The following is a 26,294-nucleotide window of genomic DNA, read 5'->3' as shown; positions in this document are numbered from 1 at the left end:
TTATGAGAAAGCTGCATCACACAGGTCACACTTGTAAAGTTTCTCCCCACTGTGAGCCATTACGTGATATTTGAGAGCACTCTTTCGTGAATAAGCTGCATTACACAGGTCACACTTGAACGGCTTATCTCCAGTGTGGGTCCTTATGTGATATTTAAGAGCACCCTTTCCTGAGAAAGTTGCATCACACAGGTCACACTTGATGGGCATCTCTCCTGTGTGGGTCATCATGTGTTGTTTGAGATAATTCTTTCGTGAGAAAGCCGCATCGCAGAGGTCACATTGGGAAGACTTCTCTCCAGTGTGGGTAACTATGTGTTGTTTGAGATGACTCCTTTGTGAGAAAGCTGCATCGCACTGGCCACACTTGAAGGGCTTCTCTCCAGTGTGGGTCATCATGTGATACTTGAGGTAACTCTTTCGTGTGAAAGTTGCATCACACAGATCACACTGGAAAGGCTTCTCTCCAGTGTGGGTCACCGCGTGTCGGTTAAGATTACTCTTTGTCGAGAAAACTGCATCACACAGGTCACATTGAAAAGGTTTCTCTCTAGTGTGGGTCATCGTGTGATATCTAAGATGACTCGAGAGATAGGTGTGCCACGGATGACACAAGATTATATTTATATGACGAATATAGGAAATCTTCAGATACCTTTTCCCAGGAACTGTTGACAGCTACTCTCATCCTGAAAGTAAATATGTAATAAGTATGACAACTAAGTTTTTGAGAGAATGGAATAGGAGTGATACAAAGGAATACAAGTAGGGTGGGGCATTAACCAAACTGAAATCAGGGAAGGGAATAAACATTTCATAACAAGAAGTTTAAAGGAAGAAGAAATGGAAGGTTGAAAAAATACTAAAAAAAAATATGGTGTAGTCAAAATGATTCAGGAAATAATCAAGCGAAAGACTGCACAAATAATGCAAAGAGATAGAGCCCACAAGAAAAACAAATTGATGTATGATATATGATACAACACCACAGCTGGATACAAGAAATATTTGCAAACATTTTTGCAGAGGACCTCTACACACACACATCAATCAAGGATTTCAAAAATCAACGTTGGAAAAATTCATGAGATTCTGATATTCATTTTTACAATAAATCACTTGTTTTCAATTTTTCAAAGAACCCCCCCCCCACCCTCTGAGTGATAAGTAAATTACTTATAGGTTAGGTTAGATTCATCCCTCACTTTCATCAAATACAGAGACAAGGTGCACAGTGGGAGTAACCCATCAACAATCTTGTAAATCAACACAATATTTCATTTTCAAGGTTATGGTGAATGGCGCTATTGTTTTTAAACATTACTACATAAAGTTTATTACTTGCTAATATTTTTGGAGTTTCACGAAAATATACAAACGCATTAACCAAAGTGCAACAAATAAAGATAACAAACAATTTATACCAAAGAAGATTAAAAAGGAAAGAATGAGAAAAAAAATTGGCGATTGAACAAATGTAAAAAATATGAAGAAACACAGAAACTGGAAAAAGGAGTAAAAGGTAATGGAAATTGGTGGATAAGAAGCCAGAAGAGCGGATAAATTAATATCACAAATAGAAAGAATAAGGGGGGGGGGAATCGGAGTATGATGAAGGTTACAATAGCACAGATAACTGGAATTAAAAAAAAAAAATAATAATAATAATAAAAAATCTTGGGATTCTTTTTTTCTAGAGGTCAACCACCCAATGGTCGAAGATGCCAGAAATCAATGTGTGACACTGGTAAATCTTTTATTGGTTTCCATTTGTCAGGGAACACTTCCGATCCTGCTCCCACACACACAAGATTGTCGAGTAAACGTGTGCATTTTGGTAGAAATAGTACCAGAACCCCATTGATAGAACTTTAAACTGTTTACGTCTATTATCTTAGAATGAAAATGAATAATGTTGTCTACCGAACCTTACCTACCCTAAATTTATAGCTAGGTTTGTTGAGTTATGCTTATCAAATCAAAACAGACACTAAAAAAGGATTAAAAATATTCAATATTATTATACATACATATATATATATATATATATATATATATATATATATATATATATATATATATATATATATATATATATATATATATATATATAATATATAATGATACCGTGACAGCCGTTGTGTGTCAAAAATTCGTATCTCAAAAGTTATTCCCATTTAAATTAAAGAAAATAGAATTAATCCGTTCTAGCGGTACGAAATAATCCCCAAAATAACTTGAATTACACAAAACAAACACAATTTATTGATAAATACAAGTAATAACACACACAATGATAAAATGATAAATAACAATGATAAATGTTATTTATCCTATACCACGGAGACAGGTGATAGCGGCAAATGGAGATGTGAGCCAGGATGACAACACATTGCTGTATGCCAGACCTCCCCTGATATCCATCCCTCTGAATCCTCTCTCACACGAAAAGATAGAGTCCACCCGGCCAAATTGCAGTAGGGCCACCACCCAGCCCTTCTAAGCTACCAAAAAATACTGGAAGACCGCATTGTGGACAACTACCCAGGATGTAACACTTCACCCCATACTATTGAGCACCTAATGGAAGACTGCATTATACACAATCACGCATGCAAACAACACAACATACTCTCTGTAAAGTATTTGTGGGAAAATCCCGTTCCGGCCATGGCATTGCTTAGGGAGATGGAGCTGCTCGGACAGGCAATCTAAAGAACGACAACAAGGCCCATCGTGGAAGTGGAAACCACTTCAAATGAGTTACATGCGATCTGCATGAATATTTGTGCTTTGCAGCAATTTTACTCGTAAATCAAAATAATATCTAAATTTCTAGGAGACTAGTGCAGTGAAAATTAACAGGGGAATAATAAGGCACAGGAGTGGATCAATAAATATTACATGGAGAAAGAAGCCACAAGAAAGAAATTAAAATCAGAGTATGATGAAAGATACAATAGCAGAGAACACTGGAAATAAGAAACATTGGTAACATTTTCGCAGGTGTCTCCACCCACTCAATAATCAAGGATGTCATAAATCAATGATTCTTGCATTTTCTATATTGACTTCCATTTGTCAGGAAACATTTAAGCAACACAACCCCGTTGCAGAGCCACATAATTGGCGAGTAAACGAGTGAATTTTGGCACAAGTAGCACCACGCACCCATCAGTGAAATTATAAGATATTTGTCATTTATCTAATGAGTGAGAAAAAAAAAAAAAACACGACAGAACCTTACCAATGCTAGGTTCGGTTAAACTACCCCCCCCTCCCATCCTTCTGTCCTATCGACTACAAAAAACAAGGGGCATGGTAGGAGTGGTTTGTCGAGTTATGATTATTTACAATCTGTTCATGCCCATGGCAAATTTACTAGTAAATCACGAATACAGCATAAAGCATTTTCTTAGGTTAGGTTATGGTGAATGACTGCTCCTGGAACCTTCAGAAACAAATTACGAATATTTTGTGAAGCTTTGGTTCTTTTAGTAACATTTCACTGCATGCATTTGAAGTATTCCACCCACAAATAATGTATGATACTTCTGCAACCTGCATCCATTGTAATGAAAAGAAGCTGTCAAGAATATATTACCCCTAGAAACGTATTCCCTAATTTGTGGCTTTGTATCATGCAATGGATGAGCGTTTTGACAAGACTTCATCCTGCCTACCAAATTGGAAGTTCCCATATTCGATCAGGACTATCATGAAACCAGGCAACATCAAGGGATGAGCAGACAAGGAAAATAACCTCTACCACACAATACATGCACACGCTTGACGAGCGTCCTTAATAACATTTATTACCTGCGTGTTTGTTGTGCTTCTAAATTCTATGCCACTTCTGGACATCACAGATGTCCTAGGAGTCTCAAAAATTCTTTTAGATATATACAAAATAACTGCTCATACTAAAAAGCATCTATCTATATTCGATTCATACCAAGTGGACTTGTAGAATACGAAGTGGCGGCCCGACAAGATGAATGTAAACATTTGTCGCCCGGCGTCGTCAGAATGCAATGTATTAAGTATCTTTTCCATCCAACTCCTTTTTAGACATTATAAAAAAAATGTTCCAGTCGATTTCACCATCGTGATGTTCATATTTCTATTAGAATGAGAGTTTAAAAGAGTGGATTTCCGAGCGGATAAGTGACAGACTACCATGCGATTGTTCAAATTGGGTTAAAAGCTTGAAATATGATAGAATGTTAGGTTACCCTTATGAAGAGTTTCAGATATGGGGTCATCTCGAAATCTGCCCATTAAGAAACTGGCGGTCATTTTCCAATATGGCCCCCAGTAAAGAATATAAATTTGATAAATCTGGACTTTACTTAATCATTACATGATTCAAGCGGTTTAATGCTTCTACGCTTATCAACTGGTTATTATAGTAATGAAATATATCTAACAGAGTTGCTCATTAATAAGTTTATGTTAAATACAAAAATACAACATGTTATGGGATGTTTGTGGTGATTTTAAAATTATCGCCTTACTTGGATTACAGGGTGCATACACCAAGTATTCTTGTTTTCTTTGCCTATAGAATAGTCGGGTTGATAATGAACAGTGACAGAAAGTGGAGTGGTCTCCTCGAGGTGACTTGCAGCCAGGAAAACTCAATGTTATTAGACAGCCTCTTGTAGACCCTACCAATGTGTTGCTATCCCCACTTTATTTAAGTTAAGGGTGGTATATTTACTGGTCCGCAGAAAAAGAAAATGTATCAATGTATAACTTGAGAATGCAATGAGTAATGTCGAACGAGAGTCGTGGTTTGCATTTCGAGATATAGATAGTTAAGGGATTCCTTGGTAACAATAAAGACTCAAACTACAAGCAGCTCGAAGCAAAAATTTTGGAAAGCTATAAGAACTTAGGATGTAGAACACCATTAAAGGTCCACTTTTTGCATTCATATTTCGATTGTTTCGTGAAAACTTAGGAGTGAATGAAGAGTATGGCGAGAAGTTCCATCAGGACATTGCTGCAATGGAGAAAAGATACCAAGGAAGCTGGGAGACTGCTATGGTTACTGTTGCGTAAAGATCCCTACCATCAGATGCCACCTGTCGTCATCTCCTAACACAAAATATATTAGATGAAATACTTGTCCGTGACCCCCCGCTTTGGTGGGTTTTCCTAATACCTGATGCCCTGCGTGACATCTCTTAACTTACTTCCTCTTTGAACGAATGTACAATACCCAGTGTCCTATATTATGTTGCCTTTCTACGTTCATTATGAAAACCTCCCCCCACTGTATGACGCTATTGCGTAATAAATTAAAAAAAGAAAAGTTCACTATAAGAAATCACGCTCATCAGTGCATTATTACCAAGCTCTTCCGTATCACATGCTTTTATACTTACATTATCTCATTGGTTTAAAAAGGAAACACAAGGATAAGATATCAGCTACAATTTAAGACAATGTGAATATGCTAATTATAGTGTACTATCGTAGTTTAATATAGTTTTTGTATACAAAACATTAATTATATTTTGAAATATCGATTATATGCAATTTTCAATTGTATTTCTAAAATCAGGAGAGAAAACAACCTTGGTATTAATAAAAACATTAAATAAAATAGTGTTACCCAGTGTTATTGGTCTCACCAAGCCTTTGTATAAGTGTATTTTAATTTTCTCTGACATTTCATCGAATCTCTTTAGCTTTGTCGCAATTACTTATGCCTTTTTTCTTCTCTCCCTCTCTCTCACACACAAGTTTGGCGCAGTTGGTAGAGCGCTGAACTGCTAGCATGGTGGTGCCCGTAGTACTTGGTTCGAATCCTGCCCAGGGCCGAAATTATTTCGGTACCGCTGTGCTTCGGGTCGTTACTCTGACTCTCGTGGGCGTGGAGTTGGGTGTGTGTGTGTGTAAGGTCATAGCATTACCCATAGATCGGTCATACGAGATCTGAGTTCTCTTTCGGGAGGGAAATAGCTGTCGATCACGGGTCCAAGACGCGATCCAAAGACCAAGGTGAAAATACTGTACACACTGGGTAGGAGACTAATTAGATTAGGAAGAGCCCCGTGGCCTCAAACTTAGAAAGGAAATAGGGGACGACACTCCTTGTGTATTCATTGAGAGTAGCTAAGCTAACTTTTTTCTTTCTTGTTTAGTTCCAATTTTGTTTAGTTTACTATGTTCGTCTGATACAATGTATACTGGTTGTGGCGGTAATGTCTGGATTCTTGGTAGACTCTCTGGCCACCATGCAAGCATGGGGCTCTACTCTTTCTTGGCGTTCGCTTCCTTTCGGATGCTCTAGGGTAGTGCATGTCTTCAAGTAATTTGTCCCATGTTTGATCCCACATACGGTGGTGTGTGATGTTGAGAGGTTGTGTGCTGATTCTTTTGGGGATTTCTTCGATTGTTTCGTGAAATGGTGGGGGTTGACCACTGGCAAGACTGAGGAACTTATTTTGAAAGGTCTGTAGTTTCTGTAGTGGGGTTTTCGATAGAGTGTTGAGAGGGACGTATGGGTATTCTATTATTGATCTCACAAAGTTTTTACATATGTGTACTTTAACTTTCTTTGACATTGCTTTGAATCTCCTTAGTTTTACCGCGATAGCTTTTTCCTGTTCTAACTTGTCGTTTACATGGGTCAATATGCACCGCTGGGCTACTTTGAGTCACGGTAGTTAGCCAGATTTGGAGTATTTGATGGTCACATCTACTGTTAGATCACCGTCATCTGGCTTTTAGCTCTTTCTACTTGCTTCTCCATCATTTTGGTCAATTTCCCATAGATGAATTGTTATGTCGTTCCAATACATTATGTAGTTGTTGTTTGCCGTGTGTGTGTGTGTGTGTATTTACCTAGCTATATTTTACGGGAAGGGGAGCTATGCTTGTGGTGTCCCGCCATCATATCTCATTTTATCTAAACTGTTTTTGAATTAATGTATTGTTGTTGCACACACCACTTCTTCGTCCAACTTGTTCCAGATGTCTATTACTCTGTGGGGAAAGCTGTTCTTTTTCAGGTCCCTTCTATAACTGCCTTTCTTGGTTTTCTTTTCGTGCCCTCTTGTTTTCCTACTATTCCATTTTATTAGATACTTTCTATCAATAGTTTTTATGCCTTTCATGATTCTATAGTTATCAAGTTCCCTCTGTCTCTTTGTTCTAATGTCTGTAGTTCAAGTTTTGTTAGTCTCTCTTCATATGATAGTTCAGAGAGTGTTGGTGCTAGTTTTGTAATTGCTCTTTGTAATTGTGTGTGTGTGTATGTGTGTGCCCACAACGAGTACAGATCAAGAATCGGGTCAGAGTGGCCCTAGTTCAGGTTTTTGTTTTATCATTTGTCTGTTTTGATTTTCATTTATCATTAGTTATATGTCAATTCATTATCATCTACTATTTACCTGTTTGTTTATTATCTAATTATACCTGTGCATTTATGTATTCTATTTATTTGCATTATTATAGTTTTCATTTATCAAATGATTATTATTATGATTTTTTCACATCCGACCTAGATATGGACCAAAAGGTCTCCTGTCGGCATGCTCCGCCTTTGTAATCCTTTGTAAATAGTCAGTTTATAGAGAGTGGACAAAAACATAAGTCATGAAGGCGTCGTGATATATTTCAGAAATGATCAGACCATGAAGAACAAGCACAATCAAATATACTACAGAAATTCTTCCTGGTACAAACAATAACAAAGTTCAGCAAACAAATTAGATTTCTTCTTCGTCAACAATGAACAATCCATCATATATCTTATATCACTCTTGGAAAGACTTTATTGAAATGTGGGAGTTGTGTCTCATAGTGTGGTGCCGTCGATTTTTGCGATTGATTAGTGTTTAACCAAGAGCACCTCCAATGGGAGTGATCAGAGATACCCACATAAGAACGATTTGGGAAATAAGAAATCAAGGTATACGCTGCCACCACCCAATCGTCTATATGGATATATCTGACCATAAATGGAAACTGCTCCTTGTTATTCACGTCTGACTCCGTCCCCTTTACTCAGGTCGTTCGGGGCTGGTTCTGGGTAGCGAAAAGGCTTATGCCCAAGTGGGGTAGTAAAAGAATATAAGTGAAGGTTTGCTATGTGTTAATTATTACACTGAAGCAAAAATATAGTAAGGAAATACAAAAGTATATTGTGGCTTTCTCCAACTAGACAATCTATTGATCCTTACAATATGAAAAATATATGGGTATGCGAGATATTTTTGCTTATGGGCATCATAAGTGAGGTCACAGGCACGTGGAAAAACGTAGTTATTTACGCTCCAACCTTCCGGTCACTGTATAAGTCTACTTACAACATTGTGTCTACCTTCAACCCCGTGTTCTTATTAGAGAACGATCACAGACAGAATTGTACTCTAAGGATTACACTCTCATAGCTAATGTATATATGCGTGATACCGTCTAACTCCTTCCACGCAGTGTTTGTGGAGTACACTCCCTTAAACCCTTTTAATTCCTGTTATCGGAATAGTTTTTGGCATCAGATTCAAAACTTAATAATAATAATAACAATCTACCTACTATATCTGCACTATATCATTTAACTCACATATTGACATTTATTTTCATTAATCTTACAGAACGTACTCATACCTATTATCGGAATAGTTTTTGGCATCAGATCAAAATTTTAGCTGCGCACAAAAAGAACGAGACGGCTATGTGTCCGTATCTATGGTAAACTACTAACCTCCCTGTTGTATTATTTCGTAAAATTTCATTTCGCTTCTCAACACAGCCCCTAGCTGCTACAATCTCCCTAAACTATTTCTCTAGTGGAATCCTGAACTGAAAGTTGGGAATTTTTCCTATTACTCTTAAAATTAATGGCCTTAGTTTACGCCTCTGTCCGAACGTGTTAGTGACGTCACGGGTGGGCGGAGCTACGGTGCGCCCGCTATGTTCGAGAACATTCTAATGTCGTCTCGAAACTCAGTTGAACCAAAATCAGCTGAAATATATTTGTAGCTATCTCCTATTGTATGTTTTTCTTCAATGATTATAGTAAGGATCTTTGCCAACACATCTTGATAGGCAGACATAGAATAGAATAAATTCATGGTCTATTAAGGCTCTATTTTCTACTTTGCTTCTTGGTTGAGTAAAACCGTCACGTCCATAATACCCAGTCTCTCAAATAAATAAATAGATAAATAAAACGAAATTCCAAAAATAATATCCCTTCAAAATTCCTGTCCTTACAATAGGATAAATTAAACACTGCTGAATATATTACCGAAGATATATTTACGGTAATACAAATTACAAATAACTATGGCATATACTCCAAACGACTTTACACAATGCTAAGGCAAACAGAACTCCGTCATGACATACAGATATCTATATCCATCAGTTGTACAATTTTCTAATATCTTCGGCGTTTTTCATAAGTGCAAAAACATTCGTGCAGTTAATGGAACACTTGAGAATTTTGAATTACGAATTAGCAAAAATGCAATTACGCAACAGGCCAAGGGTCACTCAAATAACTTCACAACTGAGAGTAAACCAATTAAGATTTACAACTGGCAGTATGCATGTAATAACCCATCAACCAAACTGAACTGCTTGATAACAGTGGGTGAGTACTTGATAGCTGAATGTAGAATCATACAGGAAAATCATATCACTCAGGTCACACTGGAAAGGCCATCAAGCATAGGCCATCAAGCAATACACGAGATCATCTTTCCGTAAGGAAATGTGAGTCATTACGTGACGTTTGAAATAAGTCCTCCGTGTGAAATCTGAATAGGCTTCTTTCCTGTATGGGTCGCCACATGACATCTAAATTTACTTGTTTCTGAGAGAGCTGCACCACACAGGTCACACTTGAAAGGCTTCTCTCACACTGTGGGTCACCACGTGTCGTTTGAGACTACCCTTTTGTGAGAAAGCTGCATCGCAGAGGTCACACTTGAAAGGCTTCTCTCCAGTATGGGTCGCCACGTGTTGTTTAAGAGTATGTTTTCGTGAAAAAGCAGCATCACACAGGTCACACTTGAAAGGCTTCTCTCCAGTGTGGGTCAACACGTGTTGTTTAAGAATGTGTTTTCGTAAAAAACCAGCATCACACAGGTCACAATTGAAAGGCTTCTCTCCAGTGTGGGTCAACGCGTGTTGTTTGAGATGATTCTTTAGTGAGAAAGCTGCATCACACAGGTCACACTTGAAAGGCTTCTCTCCACTGTGGGTCACCATGTGATATTTGAGAGAACTCTTTTGTGTAAAAGCTGCATCACACAGGTCACACTGGAAAGGCTTCTCTCCTGTGTGGGTCATCATGTGTCGTCTGAAAGCACTCTTTCGAGAGAAAGACGCATCACACATGCTACACTGGAAATGCTACTCTCCGGTGTGTGAAACTATGTGTTGTTTGAGACTACTCTTTACTGAGAAAGCTGCATCGCACAGGTCACACTTGAAGAGCTTCTCTCCAGTGTGGGTCATCAGGTGTCGTTTGAGATAATTCTTTCGTGTGAAAGCTGCATCACACAGGTCACACTGGAAAGGCTTCTCTCCAGTGTGGGTCAACACGTGTCGTTTGAGACTACCCTTTTGTGAGAAAGCTGCATCGCAGAGGTCACACTTGAAAGGCTTCTCTCCTGTATGGGTCGCCACGTGTTGTTTAAGAGTATGTTTTCGTGAAAAACCAGCATCACACAGGTCACACTTGAAAGGCTTCTCTCCAGTGTGGGTCGACACGTGTTGTTTAAGAATATGTTTTCGTGAAAAAACAGCATCACACAAGTCACACTTGAAAGGCTTCTCTCCAGTGTGGGTCACCACGTGCTGTTTGAGACAATTCTTATGTGAGAAAGCTGCTTCACACAGGTCACACTTGAAAGGCTTCTCTCCAGTGTGGGTCACCATGTGATATTTGAGACCAGTCCCTCCTGAAAAAGCTGCATCACACAGGTCACACTTGTAAAGTTTCTCCCCACTGTGGGCCATTACGTGATATTTGAGAGCACTCTTTCGTGAAAAAGCTGCATCACACAGGTCACACTTGAACGGCTTATCTCCAGTGTGGGTCCTTATGTGATATCTAAGAGCACCCTTTCCTGAGAAAGCTGCATCACACAGGTCACACTGGAAAGGCTTCTCTCCTGTGTGGGTCATCATGTGTTGTTTGAGATAATTCTTTCGTGAGAAAGCCGCATCACAAAGGTCACATTGGGAAGACTTCTCTCCAGTGTGAGTAACTATGTGTCGTTTGAGATCACTCTTTGCTATGAAAGCTGCATCGCACTGGTCACACTTGAAGGGCTTCTCTCCAGTGTGGGTCATCATGTGATACTTGAGGTAACTCTTTCGTGTGAAAGTTGCATCACACAAATCACACTGGAAGGGCTTCTCTCCAGTGTGGGTCATCATGTGGTACTTGAGATCACTCTTTTGTGTGAAAGTTGCATCACATAGATCACACTGGAAAGGCTTCTCTCCAGTGTGGGTCACCACGTGTCGTTTAAGATTACCCTTTGTCGAGAAAACTGTATCACACAGGTCACATTGAAAAGGTTTCTCTCTAGTGTGGGTCATCGTGTGATATTTAAGATGACTCATGAGATAGGTGTGCCACGGATGACACAAGATTATATTTATACAACGAATATAGCGAATCTTCGGATATCTTTTCCAAGGAATTGTTGATAGCTACTCTCATCCTGAAAGTAAATATGTAATAAGTTTGACAACTAAGCTTTTGAGAGAATGTAATAGGAGTGACACCAAGGAATACAAGTAGAATGGGGCATTAACCAAAATGAAATCAGGGAAGGAAATAAACATTTCGTAACAAGAAGTTTAAGGGAAGAAGAAAGAAATGGAAGGTTGAACAAATACTAAAAAATATGGAGTAGTCAAAATGATTCAGGAAATAATAAAGCGAAAGACTGAACAAATAATGCAAAGAGATAGAGCCCACAAGAAAAAGAAATCAATGTATGATATAGGATACAACACCACAGCTGGAAACAAGAAATACTTGCATTTTTTTTTTTTTTTTTTTTTTTTTGCAGAGGACCACTACACACACATCAATCAAGGATTTAAAAAACCAACGTTGGAGAGATTCATGAGATTCTGATATTCATTTTTACAATAAATAATTTGTTTTCCGTTTTTCGAAGAAACCCCCCCTCACCCCCTCCGTGATAAGTAAATTACTTATAGGTTAGGTTAGATTCACCCCTCACTTTCATCAAATACAAAGACAAGTTGCACAGTGGGAGTAACCTCGTATCAATCTTGTAAATCAACATAATATTTCATTTTCTAGGTTATGGAGAATGGCGGTATTGTTTTTAACCCCTTCCATACGGTGCCGCACACGTAGGCGTAATGAGGAGCAAATGGATTCGCGACACTGCCATATCGGCGTCTTGATTATATTTATTGTAGTCGCCCCTGTGTTTTTACATTCTCCCAAATGCGCCCTGAATCCCATTCTCTGTGGTTTTCAAAATTCGCGGGTGAAAGAGAGAACGATCAATGTAAGCGGTGACTTTATTTTATGATGCGAGTATTATTACGACACGTCATACGGCTGGCATTGGCTGCTGCCCGCGAGATTTAAGTCCCGTACTGAAGTGGTTAAACATTAGAGTTTATTACTTGCTAATATTTTTGGAGTATCACGAAAATATACAAACACATTAACCAAAGTACAAGAAATAAAGATAACAAACAATTCATCCCAAAGAAGATTAAAAAGAAAAGAATGAGAAAAAAATTGACGATTGAACAAATGTAAAACCTATGAAGAAGCACAGAAACTGGAAAAGGGAGTAAAAGGTAATGGAAATTGGTAGATAATAAGCCAGAAGAGCGGATGAATAGATATCACAAACAGAAAGAATAAGGGGGGGGGGGAATCGGAGTATAATGAAGGTTACAATACCACAAATAACTGGAATTAGAAAAAAAAAAAAAAATCTTGGGATTTTTTTTTTTCAGAGGTCAACCACCCAATAATCGAAGATGCCAGAAATCAATGTGTGACTCTTGTAAATCTTTTATTGGTTTCCATTTGTCACAGATAGCCTCCGATCCCGCTCCCACACACACAAGATTGTCAACTAAACGTGTGCATTTTGGTACAAATAGTACCACAACCCCATCAATAGAACATTAAACTGTTTACGTTTATTATCTTAGAATAAAAATGAATAATGTCATCTACCGAAACTTACCTACCCTTTATCTATAGCTAGGTTTGTTGAGTTATGGTTATCAAGTCAAAACAGACACATATATACATATATGTATATATATATACATATATATATATATATATATATATATATATATATATATCCACACACAATGATACCGTGACCGCCGTCGTATGTCAAAAAATCGTAGCTCAAAACAGTTATTCCCATTTAAATTAAAGGAAATAGAATTCATCCGTTCTTGCGATAGGAATTAATTCCCAAAATAACTTAAGTTACACAAAACAAACACAATTTATTGATAAATACAAGTAATAACACACACAATGATAAAATAATAAATAACAATGATAAATGTTATTCATCCTATACCACGGAGACAGGTGATAGCGGCGAATGGAGATGTGAGCCAGGATGACAACACATTGCTGCATGCCAGACCCCCTGAATCCTCTCTCACACGAAAATATAGAGTCCACCTGGCCAAATTGCGGTATGGCCACCACCCAGACAAACATAGACTTAACACTCGCAGTGCTGGCAACTTGTCACTGCTATCATTTATTTCTTCAGCTCGATCCTCTCAGGATGACAAAATCACAGCTGCAGAACTTTGTAAAGGGTATCATACTGTAAAACATCACCAGTCATATAGGAGCATTGACTGTGCAGCGAAAGTTGACAGAGAGGTATATAGTAACTCCTCGGTAGCGAAAGGTGTAACATGTGGAAGAACCAAAGCAGAGTCTCTGTGTGAAAATATTGGAGCACCATATTCTGTACAGAAGCACATGGAATATGGAAAAGAACATGACTTGCACTTTTCAATAGCAACTGATGCTTCAAACAAAGGTGCAACAATGTTTCCCAATTCTTTTGAGATACTTTAATTTTGAGGAGGGAGTGCAACATGTGTTACTTGACTTTTACACTGATAATGATGAATCATCAAAAGCTATCACAAATCAGTTATAATAGTCTAAGTTACAAGCGTCGGGTCTGGATCTGAATAAAGTGTCAGCATACACAGTTGACAATGCAACTGTAAACTATGGAAAGTACAACAGTGTTTATCAGAAACTGAAACTAGCCCAAAACAACATTATTGCTACTGACTGTTTGGCTCATGTTTTGCACGATGCAACAAAATTTCCTGCTGGAAAACTGGACACTGACATTGAAAATATTGTTCTCAAGGTGTACAGCCATTTCAGCATCTCAGCAAGCAGAACACAACAGTTGAAATTCTACGAATTTATGGAGTTTGATGAATGCAATCTATTGCGACATATTGTAACTAGATGGCTATCCCTTTTGCCATCAATTCACAGAATACTGAAGTACTGGAAAGCACTATAAAGTTATTTTCAGAGCTTAGGAGAAGAGGAATGTCCCAAGGTTCTGTGGAAGTGCTTCGGAGATCAAAGAAATGACTCTGAAGTGTCAGAGATCTATTTCCTCTTCCTCATTCACACTCTTACATTATTCTCAGACACTATCGAAGCACTATAAGCCAAATCATTCAGCATGATTCCAATATATAAGCTAATGACTGACCTGACACACAAGCTTGAGAGGAGAATGAAGGATTTGTTTTTTTGGGTATTCAGCAAACACCAAGCTTAGCCAGCTTACTGCAGACGTGGCTAAGAAATGTAAAACAACTTCACTGTTTTCTATGAAAGGTCCAGAAAGTACTTAAGTGGCAGATATGACTTTTCTGAAAACAGTTTTCACAATAAAGTATCAAAATTGGGCCTGTCAAGTGATGTATCTTTTGGAGAATTCAGTGGTGCAGTCGAGACCTGTAACCATCCAGATATCAATATGGATGATTTGTATGAAGAGTATGGGATTGTGGACACAATTATTAATACTCCTGAAATGGTAGATTGCCACAGTGATGAACGATATCTCAAACTATCCAGTGAATATAAATATGAGTTCTCATTCACAAGCCTGAAGAGAGTGAGTGCTTATATATTCTCCATTGCATCCAGTACTGCTCACTCGGAGCGAGCTTTTTCAATGATGACATCAGCTTGGAGGAACGAGAGAAACCATTTGGAAGAATGCACAGCTATGTATAAAATACTTTTGGCCAACAAGAACCTATTGGAGATGGCCAGTAGAGGGCAGAAGTACAAAAAGAAATAAACCTCCAGGCAATCAAGGTGAGGATACAACTAGGTTTTGTTTGTGTTGTAATTTAGCAAGAAATACAGGTATTTGTTTTTTCTTGGTTTCATTAGAAGTGAAAAATATGATTCACTTTCAGCTTTTTGTTACAGATGAGAGTAAAAGGGAAGAGATAGGTAGTATGTTTGTGAGAAGAAAGATGGATGTGTTGGCTTTGAATGAAACTAAGCTGAAAGGGAAGGGTGATTGTAAGTTTGGGAGTGTAAGTGGGAGGTTATCAGGAGTGAAGAGAAGGCGAGGGAGGGAAGGGGTGGCTATACTAGTAAGTGAAGAGATAGGTAAACGTGTAGTGGAGTGGAAGGAGGTTTCCTCAAGGATAATGTGGATGAAGGTGAAACTGGGAAAGGAGATGTGGGTTTTTGTAAGTGCATATGGGCCTGGCAGTGAGAAGAATGTAGAAGAAAGGGAGGCCTTTTGGATAGATTTAAATGAGTGCATAGAGGGTTTAGGGAGAAGTGTAAATGTAATAGTACTGGGAGACCTTAATGCTAGGGTAGGAAAGGAGCCAATTGATGGAGTGGTTGGGAAATGTGGAGTTCCAGGAAAGAATCGTAGTGGAGAGTTGATGGTGGAAATGTGTGTAGAGAGTTGATGATAGAAAATACAGTGTTTCGGAAGAAAGTCAAGCATAAGTACACATGGGAGAGGGTGGTGGAGGGAAAGGTGGTAGATAGAGCTTTAATGGACTATGTAGTGGTAAATAGGATTATGATAGGAAGAGTTAGGGATGTACATGTGCTAAGGGGAGAGGGTGGGGGAATATCAGATCATTTTTTGGTGGAAGGTAAGTTGAGAGTGGAGGACAGATGGAGGAGGAGGAAAGGGACAAAAGGTAGGGAGGTGCTTGGAGTGAACTCTCTTACCGAAGAGGAAAAGGAGAAGGAGTACAAGAGGAAGCTGAAGGAGGCGTGGGAGGGAGTGAAGGATAGAGTGGAGGTAGGTGTGGAGGAGGAATGGGGATGGTTCAAGGAGGGAGTCACAGAGTGTGCAAGGATGGTGTGTGGAACAAGAAGGTCAGGAGGAAATAGAAGGAAGGGTAGTGAATGGTGGGATGAGGAAATAAAGAAGGTTGTAGAAGAGAAGAAGCGAGCTTTCACAGATTGGTTACAAAGTAGGACGAGGGAGTCATATGAGACGTACAGGGAAAAGAAAAGAGAAGTAAAGAAAAAGGTAAAGGAGGCAAAGAGGAGAGCAGATGTAAAATGGGGTAAGAGTATGACAGAAAATTTTGAAAGTAATAAAAAGATGTTTTGGAAAGAAATTAAGAGAGGAAGAGGGGGCGAATCAAGTAGAGAAGAAAAAGTAAAAGGTGCAGATGGAGAGATGATAATGGAGGAGAGGGCAGTAAGGGGAAGATGGGCAGAATATTTTAGGGAGTTGCTTAATGTGAAGGAGGATAGGGAGGGAAAGATAGCTGCAGTGGGAAATGCTAAGAAAATGAGAGTGATGAGTGAGGAAAATGGAGGAGAAATAAGGAAGGATCAAGTGAATGCAGCAGTTAAGATGATGAAAGCAGGTAAGGCACTTGGTCTGGATGGATGCCATGCAGAATGTCTTAAAAAAGGAGGTATAGTGATGGTGAACTGGTTGGTGAGGTTATTTAATGTTTGCTGGAGAAAAGGTAGAGTGCCAGAGGACTGGAGGAGTGCGTGTATAGTTCCACTTTACAAGGGAAAGGGGGACAAGTGTGAATGTAGTAGTTTCAGAGGGATTAGCTTATTAAGTGTAGTTGGGAAGGCTTATGGGAGGATCTTGATTGAGAGGATTAGGAGAGGAATAGAGGGAGTAATTGGTGAGGAACAGGTAGAGGTTGTGTAGATCAGGTTTTTGTGGTAAGACAGATATGTGAGACAGCTATAGGTAAAGGGAAGGATGTTTTCTGGGCCTTTATGGATCTGGAAAAGGCTTACGACAGGGTAGACAGAAAGGCATTGTGGGAGGTTATGCGGATATACAGGATAGGAGGAAAGCTTCTGGGAGCTGTCAAGAGTTTTTATGAGAGTAGTAGAGCTTGTGTCAGGATTAGAAATGGAGAGAGTGAGTGGTTTGAGGTAAAGGTGGGACTTCGTCAAGGATGCGTTATGTCACCCTGGCTGTTCAACTTATACATGGATGGGGTGGTGCGAGAGGTGAATGCAGGGGTCAGGGATTGGAGATGGTTAAGGAAAATAGAGAAAAGTGGGAGGTGAGCCAGCTGTTGTTTGCGGATGACACTGTGCTTGTGGCAGGATCGGAGGAGGGATTGAGGAAATTGGTGACAGAGTTTGGGAGAGTGTGTGATAGAAGAAAGCTGAAGATAAAGGTGGGTAAGAGTAAGGTGATGAGATGTACAAGGGGTGAAAGTGGCAGTAATCTGGAAGTGAGCATTAAGGGAGAGCAACTGGAGGAAGTGGGTAGTTTTAGATATTTGGGTGCAAATGTGGCAGGAAAGGGTGGAGTGATGGTGGAGGTAGAATGTAGATTGAGAGAAGTGAGTAAATGCCTTGGTGGTTTAAAAAGTGTAATGAGGAATAGGAATCTGGGAATGGATGCTAAGAGGAGACTGTATGAAGGAGTGATTGTGCCAACAGCAATGTATGGAGCAGAAACATGGAACATGAGAGAGGAAGAGAGAAGGAACTTGAATGTGTTTGAGATGAAGTGTCTGAGAAGTATGATGGGGGTTACTAGGCTAGATAGAGTGAGAAATGAGGAAGTGAGGAGGAGAACAGGGGTGGAAAGGGAGTTGGGAGATAGGGTTGATGAAAGAATATTAGGATGGTTTGGACACATGGAAAGAATAAGTGAAGAAAGACTAGTAAAGGAGGTATGGAAGGTAGATGTGGAGGGAGTGAACATGAGGGGACGTCCTAGGATGAGATGGATGGATGGGGTGAAGGGGGCTTTGGGGAAGAGGGGAATGTCTGTTGAGGAAGGACGGGAGAGGACAGAAGACAGGGGTGAATGGAGAATGGTTGTATATGGAAAATGTTGTGATGCATGAGGTGGATTGGACGGGGGAATGGAGGTGAGGTAGTGTGTGTGAGCAAAAATTTTTTGACGCAGCCCGAAGGGATTTCTCCCCATCCTCTCCTTTATATGGGGGGACGGAGAGGGGGGGTCGCCGATTTAATGAAGCGGCCTTGCTGTGGATGTGCTGTGTCCTGCGACACTGCTTCTGACCCAGGGCAGTGGACAGGGTGCAGGGATGACCCGTCATCTACGAGGTGCTAAGATGGGAGGGAGGGTGGAGGGGTGTGGAGTGTTTTTGGGGATGAAATGGGTGGGAATGTTTTTGTGCCTTGTCCTTTTTGGCTACCCCCCTCTTAAGGGGAAAAAAAAAACTTGGTATATGTATATATATACACATATATATATATATATATATATATATATATACACATATTTGTTTCTATATATATATATATATATATATATATATACACATATATCTATCTATATATATATATATATATATATATATATATATACATATATATATATATACATACATATATATATATATTTTTTTTTAACAACCACAATGCACTTTAATTGTAAGCCATCAAAGGCCAGCATGGAAGTATACGAATGCGAGAAAGTATTTGTACAACACAGTGTTGTACAAATACTTTCCCGTGTTTGTATACCGTACTTCCAATTGTACTATCTTAGTGGAGATGGGTTGAACACAAAATTTCATATATGTGTAACTCGAGCATACAAATATATAAGAAATAATGCGCTGAACTTATATCTCTCTTGATAGCCTAGTTGAAAAGTCACTATCGCACTTGTCATGAGGATGCCGGGTTTGAGTCCTGGGAAGTACCAAATTTCAATTTCAGCATGCTGGCCTTTGATGGCTTAGAATCAAAGTGCATTGTGGTTGTTAAAATGTATCTCTAATCACTGGGACCCATTCAGTCTTGTACATATATATATAAATATATATATATGTATATATATATATATATAGATATATATACATAAATATATATATATATATATATATATATATATATATATATATATATATATATATATATTCCTGTATATCATAATCATCAATATAAATTGTGTCATCCTTTTTGGAAATTTGGAAAAGGCCCCCTCGTAATTAGTAAAGTGAAAATTAATGGGGAAATAATAAGGCACAGGAGTGTATGAGTAAACATTACATGGAGAAAGAAGCCACAAGAAAAAAATTAAAATCAGAATATGATGAAAGATACAATAACAGCGAACACTTGAAATAAGAAATATTGGTAACATTTTTCCAATAATCAAGGATGTCAGAAATCAATGTATGATTCTTGCAATTCCTTTAATGATTTCCATTTGTCAGGAAACATTTCAGCAACACCCCACCCACCCCCATTGCAGAGCCACAGGATTGGCAAGTAAATGATTGAATTTTGGCACAAGTAACACACTGCATCCATAAATAAAACTATAAAATATTTGTCATTTATCTAATGAGTGAGGAAAAAGTCTACAGAACCTTAACTATTGCTAGGTTAAGTTAACCTCATCCCTCAACTAAAAAAAAAAAAAAAAAAAAATAATAATTGCATGGTAGGTGTTATTTGTTGAGTTGTGAATATATACAACATATTCATGCTTGTATATTACGACTACACTATGAAGCATGATAGGAATAACTGAGACATGGTTAAACGGTACAGAGTTCGAAGCTGAATTTAATATTGCGGGATTTAAACACTTTCATCAGGATAGAAACCACAAGAAAGGTGGGGGTGTTCTATTGTACGTTAAAAACAATGTTCATGCTTATGTTTTAGAGAAAGTGAAACAGGATGCATATGATAGTTTGTGGGTTGAGTTAACCCAAACAAATGGACAAAAAATGAATATAGGTGTAATATATAGGCCAAAGACATTATCATTAGCAGACGACAAACTGTTATTTCAAGAACTATCTAGTTTCTGCAACCGGGATTTATTGATAATGGGTGATTTCAATTTTACTGACATTGATTGGATGACCCTTGAACATGGCCATATAGGTAGTCGCTTGTTTGATTTTCTTGGTGACAATTACTTAATTCAGCATGTAAAAGAGCCCACAAGATATGGAAACTTACTCGATCTTTTGATCACTAGCCGCGAAAGCATGGTAACTGATGTAGAAGTCGGTGAATCTGTTGCAAATAGCGATCACAACCTAGTTAGATTCAAACTCCTAAACAATTTTAGAATAGATACTTGTGTTTCTAAAATACCCAATTTCAGTAAAGCTCAGTTCATAGAACTACGTCAGGAGCTTCAGCTTACAGATTAGGAGGCAAAATTAAACGAAAGACCTGTAGATCAGATGTGGGAAATATTTCAAAATACGCTCACTAAGAGATTCAAACTTACATTCCTTTTAAGGACAGACGTCCCCCAAATCAGGCTCGCCCAAAGTGGCTCGACAAAGAAACTGAAAAAAGTATTGCTAAAAAGAGACAGGCTTATAAGAAATATAAGTGCTCGGGTGCATCTAATGACTATGAAACTTATGTATCAATACAGAGAAATTTAAAAAAGACAATAAGAAATAGAAAACGACAATACGAAATGAACATCGCTGAGAAATCCAAAGAGAATCCAAAAGAATTCTATAGTTACATTAGAGATAAAAAGGTTGTTAGGAATCACATTGGTCCACTATTATCTGCTGACGGTCAACTTGAATATTCAAATGAAGGAATGCGTAATATCTTAAACAATTATTTTAGCTCGGTATTCATAAACGAAACACCTCAAGGTGAATTCCAAACTGAAACCTGTGAAAAGTCTAGGGTAAACTTACTCGGTACGGTAAATATAACAAAAGAAAAAATTAAAAGGTGTATAGACAAACTCAAAGTTAATAAAACACCAGGGCCCGACGGTTGGCATCCAAGAATCTTAAAGGAAATGAAAAATGAGGTTGTTGTTCCATTAGAAATTATTTTCAAGAAATCCATCATATCCGGAGATGTCCCAAGAGAATGGAAGCTAGCTAACGTTACTCCCATATTCAAAAAAGGTGACAAAAAGAAACCAAATAACTATAGGCCTATAAGTTTGACTTCAATCGTAGGAAAAATAATGGAAACTATCATCAGAGATGCTATCGAACATCATTTAGAAAGTAACCGTTTGATAAATGATAGCCAGCATGGTTTCAGACGGAAACGTTCTTGCGTGACTAACTTACTCGAATTCTACAACACAGTTGTCTCGAATTATGACAAAAGAAACAATATAGATTTCATATATCTAGACTTTGCAAAAGCTTTTGATACCGTCCCACACGAAAGACTACTTACTAAATTAGCTTTGCATGGAATAAGTGGTAGCCTATTAGGTTGGACTAGTAATTGGTTGAATGGTCGAAAATAGAGAGTTGTTTTAAATGGAAAAACTTCTGGATGGAAAAGTGTTGCAAGTGGAGTTCCTCAGGGTTCCGTTCTTGGGCCACTTCTATTCATAGTATATATAAATGATATAGACCATGGACTAAAATCTACTGTTTCCAAATTTGCTGATGATACAAAACTGTGTGGAATGGCAAATGATCACTCAAATCAATTAGATATTCAAGAAGATTTAGATAGATTACAGCAATGGTCTGAAAAGTGACTAATGAAATTTAACACAAGTAAATGCAAGGTAATGCACATAGGTAAAAATAACAGTAAGTACGATTACAAGTTATTTGGAAATTCGTTAACAAAAGTGGATAGGGAAAAAGATCTCGGCGTAATTATCAGTAACGACCTCAAATCATCCAAGCAGTGTATTTCAGCCTCTGAGAAAGCAAATAAGATTCTAGGACTGATTGAGCGATCTTTTGATTTCAAAAGTCCATCACTCATTAACAAGCTATATAAATCGTTAGTTCGTTCACATTTGGAATATGCTGTTTCCGTATGGTCACCGAATCTCATTAAAGACATTGACAGATTGGAAAAAGTACAACGGCGAGCCACAAAACTGATTCCAAATATCAAAAATAAATCATACGAAAATCGACTAAAACATATGAATCTGTTTTCCCTAAAAAAGCGTAGACTCAGAGGTGACTTGATACAAGTCTTTAAAATTCTAAAGGGAATTGACAACATCAAAAGTGACCAAATTTTTACATTGAATGAGAATCAGACAAGAAACAATGGTCTTAAACTCTCCGGAAATAGATTCAATTTGGACGTACGTAGAAACAACTTTGCCAACCGTGTAGTTAATGAATGGAATAGACTTCCTGCACAGGTAGTGCAATGTAGTTCAGTTCAAAGCTTTAAGAATCATTTAGATAAATACCTAAGTAAGATGCTGTAATGACTATAATTTATCTTATATTATTTATTTTTGTTTTGTTATCATTTGTTTGTCTGATTTTTATTTATTATTAGTTATATGTCAATTAATTGTTATTTACTATTTACCTGTTTGTTTATTATTTAACTATACCTATGCATTTATTTATGTATTTTATTTGTCATTTACATTATCATAGTTTTTATTTATTATTTTATTATTAATATGATTTTTTTTTTTTTGCATCCGACCTAGATATGGATCAAAAGGTCTCCTGTCGGCATGCTCCGCCTTTGTAATCCATTTGGGCGGGGGGGGGGGGTTAGGTTCTGGTGAATGACTGCTCCTGGATCCTTTCGATATAAATTACAAATATTGAGTGAACCTATGGTTCTCTCTGTGACATTTCACTGCATACATTTGAAGTATTCCACTCCCAAATAATGTGTGATACTCCTACAATCCGCATCCACCGCAATGAAAAGAAGTTGCCAAGAATATATCACCCCTAGAAACGTATCCCCAAATTCGTTGCTTAGTATCTACGGTCGTTGCATGCGAGAATGTAAACAATAGACGAGAGTTTTGACAAGACTTCATTCTGACTACCAAATTGGAAGTGCCCATATTCGATCAGAACTAACATGAAACCTAACGGCAACATCAAGTGATGAACAGACAAGGAAAATAACCTTCACCATACAATAAATACATGTGCACAATTGTCGAGCGTCCTCAATATTACACTTATTACCTGCGTGCATATCATGATGTTGTGGTTCTAAATTCTATGCCACTTCTGGATATCACAGATGTCCTAGGAATCTCAAAGATTCTTTTTAGTACATATTAAGTAACTGCTCATACCATAAAGGATATAATTGTATTCAATTGATACGAAACGACTGTCTCTGGTCTCCTTAACCCCCTACGTCTGTTGTCTGTGTAACTTAGCGTAGAATAACAATCTAATGAAGATCACAATGGAAATAAGCGTACATGTTTTTTTGTGTTATCCTCGGCAATTTTGTGATTTTCATTTCGAAACATGTGTTATTGTATTTATTTTTTTGCACCTCATATATATTGATTCTTTGCCATATAAGTTTACTTACTAATAACTTGTAGAGGACGAGGTGGCGGCCAGCCAAGATGAATGTAAACAAATAACATACGACTGCAGGGGTGCCATATTGGCCTTTTCTAGGCCAAAAACCTCAATTTTGGCTTCTTTTTCAAGCATTTGGCCTAAGAATGTGGCTTAAATATATTTCATTTGGCTTCAGTAAGCTCATCTGATAATAGTGAGTTGAATACTAAATTCATTCGCCACCTCCTAAGACAAAACTAATCCAAGTTAAAGCCTACCATATAGTCGAGTGCGCGTATCTTTTCTTTTCTTCTTATTTTGTTACCATTGTGATCGATACAATTTGTCCCATTTCTCAAAGGAATGAGCATACTAGATACATACAGAGTTTATAAACACGCCATATGGCTCAAGGGGGTGTGCGAGCGTAGAGCACTGTATTCTGATTGGCCCGCTGAGACAGCCAATCACGAAGCGCTATATTCGCTGAAGATTTGGCCCAGGTGCTCCCAGCCTTATTGTTGATATTCGGTTGAGTGGTGATGTACGCAGCTTCTATAGATTTTCTGGTCTTTTTATCCATACCTTCGTGTAGAATCTCGGCTCGGTTCCATTGTGGGAGGTGCCCAGATTCGTCAACATGCATCACCTGTGTGATGTTGATGGCGCACGAGATCCATGTGCAACTTTTGGCGGGATTTTTTTTCTTAACTGTCTGACGTAATTTTAGGCCTTCAATCAATAGTAAGCTATGTTCATAAACAAGCAAGGAGTAGGCTACATTGGTAGGGTACTGAATATAGAAATATATTGTGTTTTGATTAATAAAATTGGTAAAATCATTTTCCACCCCACAAAAGCGTTCGTTCTGGTTGTTTATATTTATGTAGAGTGGAAAAGATCGTTGACATTAAATTTTCATGAGTGTTTTTAGTGATTTTCAAGTGCTTAATTATTTAGGAGTATTTATCTTTTCAGGTGCATGCATTTTAGAATAAGAATCAGCCTGCAATCTTCAATAGCCTAAGATGCCGAAGTGGAGCTGCAGTTATGATAGTGCCGGGAGGTACAGAGCTGAGTGGGAGAAAAAGTTTACGTTGGTGAAATATGCACCTGATGGCTCTGGTGAGGCGGTATATTGTAAGTTATGTCACTGTAATCTGAACCCCAAAATGTGCTCATTACAAAATCATGAAAACTCGGAGAAACACAAGAAAAAGACAGTACACCAGCACTTGCACCACCAATAAATTTTCATTCAACAACACCCAACGATGTCAGACAGGCAGAATTGGAACTTGCTGTTGCAGTCTGCTGCCATTGCTCAACTTCCTCTGTGGACCACATTGGTGAAATGATAAAAAAAAAAAGGCAAAGGTAGCATCTTAGGAAAAATCAATCTTCTTAGAACTAAATGTAGCAAACTGATTACGGAAGTTGTGTCCCCAACCCTTAAACAAGAACCGGAAAAGGATCTAGAAGGAGAAAATTTTGCCCTTTTAGTAGATGAGTCAACCGATGTTGGGACAGTGAAGTATTCATGCATTGCGATACGTTACTGCAGCAAAAAGGAAAAGAGAATAGTAACAGAGTTTGTTGGTCTTATTCCTGTCAATGACACAACAGGGGAAGCATTATTCAGTCATTAATTAAAGCTGCTGTTAAAAATCTAGGTTTAGAACTTGGTAACTGCATTGGTTTTGCAAGTGATGGTGCCTCAGTTATGACTGGAGTTAATAACTCGGTTTGGACCCGAATACAGCAGGAGTCTCCAGATTGTGTGCAAGTAAAATGTATTTGTCACTCTCTAGCACTGTCCGTGAAGCATGCATTTGAGAAGTTGCCTTCATGCTTGGGATTTTTAATTTCAGAAATACCAAAATGGTTTTCCAAGAGTACAGTAAGGAGGGCAGCTTACAAACAATTGTTTAGCATAATGGACCCAACTGAAGAAAGGAAAGGGACCTCGCTGCCATTTCAGCAAGCTTCTCAGACCAGATGGCTAGCACGCGGGAAAGTAATGTACAGCATCTTGATGAACTGGGAAGAACTTAAGGCATACTTCATGTGTGCTGAGCAGGCTAGTGGAGCTGATACCAGGTATAAGGCACGTATGATTTCTGACATCCTAAATTACCCAATCAACTATTAGTATTTTCACTGTGTCACACCCATTGTTATGGAGTTTGAAGGCGTCAACTCATATTTTCAAGCCACGGATGCCGATCCTCAGAGCATGGAAGGTGAGCTTGCTCAACATCATCATAGCTTACGGGCAAGAGTTTTCAGCCCAGATGAAAGTGAATTAGCTATATCCGAAGTAGATTTTGGAGCTCGCTTTGACATGGAAGTGGAGAGGTATATCGAGATGCATCAAGTTAGTGGTGAAACGAAAGTTCAGGACGTCAAGGCCCGATGTTACAGCTTTCTCGTGGAGGCCATCAAGCAAGCTGAGAAACGTCTGCCTCCTACGAGGAACATACACAAGGGTCTCAGTAGTCTTG

At 38.3% G+C, this 26,294-nt stretch overlaps 2 protein-coding genes across 3 annotated transcripts; both read right to left on the bottom strand.

The window, feature by feature from the left end:
* Window positions 1–23,926, bottom strand: LOC143030816 (uncharacterized). Of its 2 annotated transcripts, none has more exons than XM_076194033.1 (2): window positions 23,816–23,926; window positions 1–689 (listed from the first exon to the last, which is right to left on the bottom strand). In XM_076194033.1, the coding sequence occupies exon 2, from the start codon at window positions 562–564 to the stop codon at window positions 1–3; it is 564 nt and encodes a 187-aa protein (XP_076050148.1). In that variant the 5' UTR covers window positions 565–689; window positions 23,816–23,926. The 2 variants fall into 2 exon arrangements, with proteins under 2 accessions (XP_076050148.1, XP_076050147.1); XM_076194032.1 differs by lacking the exon at window positions 23,816–23,926 and adding an exon at window positions 3,820–4,025.
* Window positions 10,374–23,619, bottom strand: LOC143031865 (uncharacterized). The gene is made up of 2 exons (XM_076196220.1): window positions 23,455–23,619; window positions 10,374–11,702 (listed from the first exon to the last, which is right to left on the bottom strand). Exon 2 carries the CDS (start codon window positions 11,599–11,601, stop codon window positions 10,381–10,383), a length of 1,221 nt encoding a protein of 406 aa, XP_076052335.1. The 5' UTR covers window positions 11,602–11,702; window positions 23,455–23,619; the 3' UTR covers window positions 10,374–10,380.
* Window positions 23,927–26,294: the final 2,368 nt, after the last annotated feature.

Source organism: Oratosquilla oratoria, chromosome 12 (assembly GCF_046742065.1).
Source record: "Oratosquilla oratoria isolate Oo_2021 chromosome 12, ASM4674206v1, whole genome shotgun sequence".
NCBI classification, from domain to species: domain Eukaryota; kingdom Metazoa; phylum Arthropoda; class Malacostraca; order Stomatopoda; family Squillidae; genus Oratosquilla; species Oratosquilla oratoria.
Note: the sequence above shows the minus strand (reverse complement) of the source record. Positions and strands in the feature narration are given on the sequence as shown.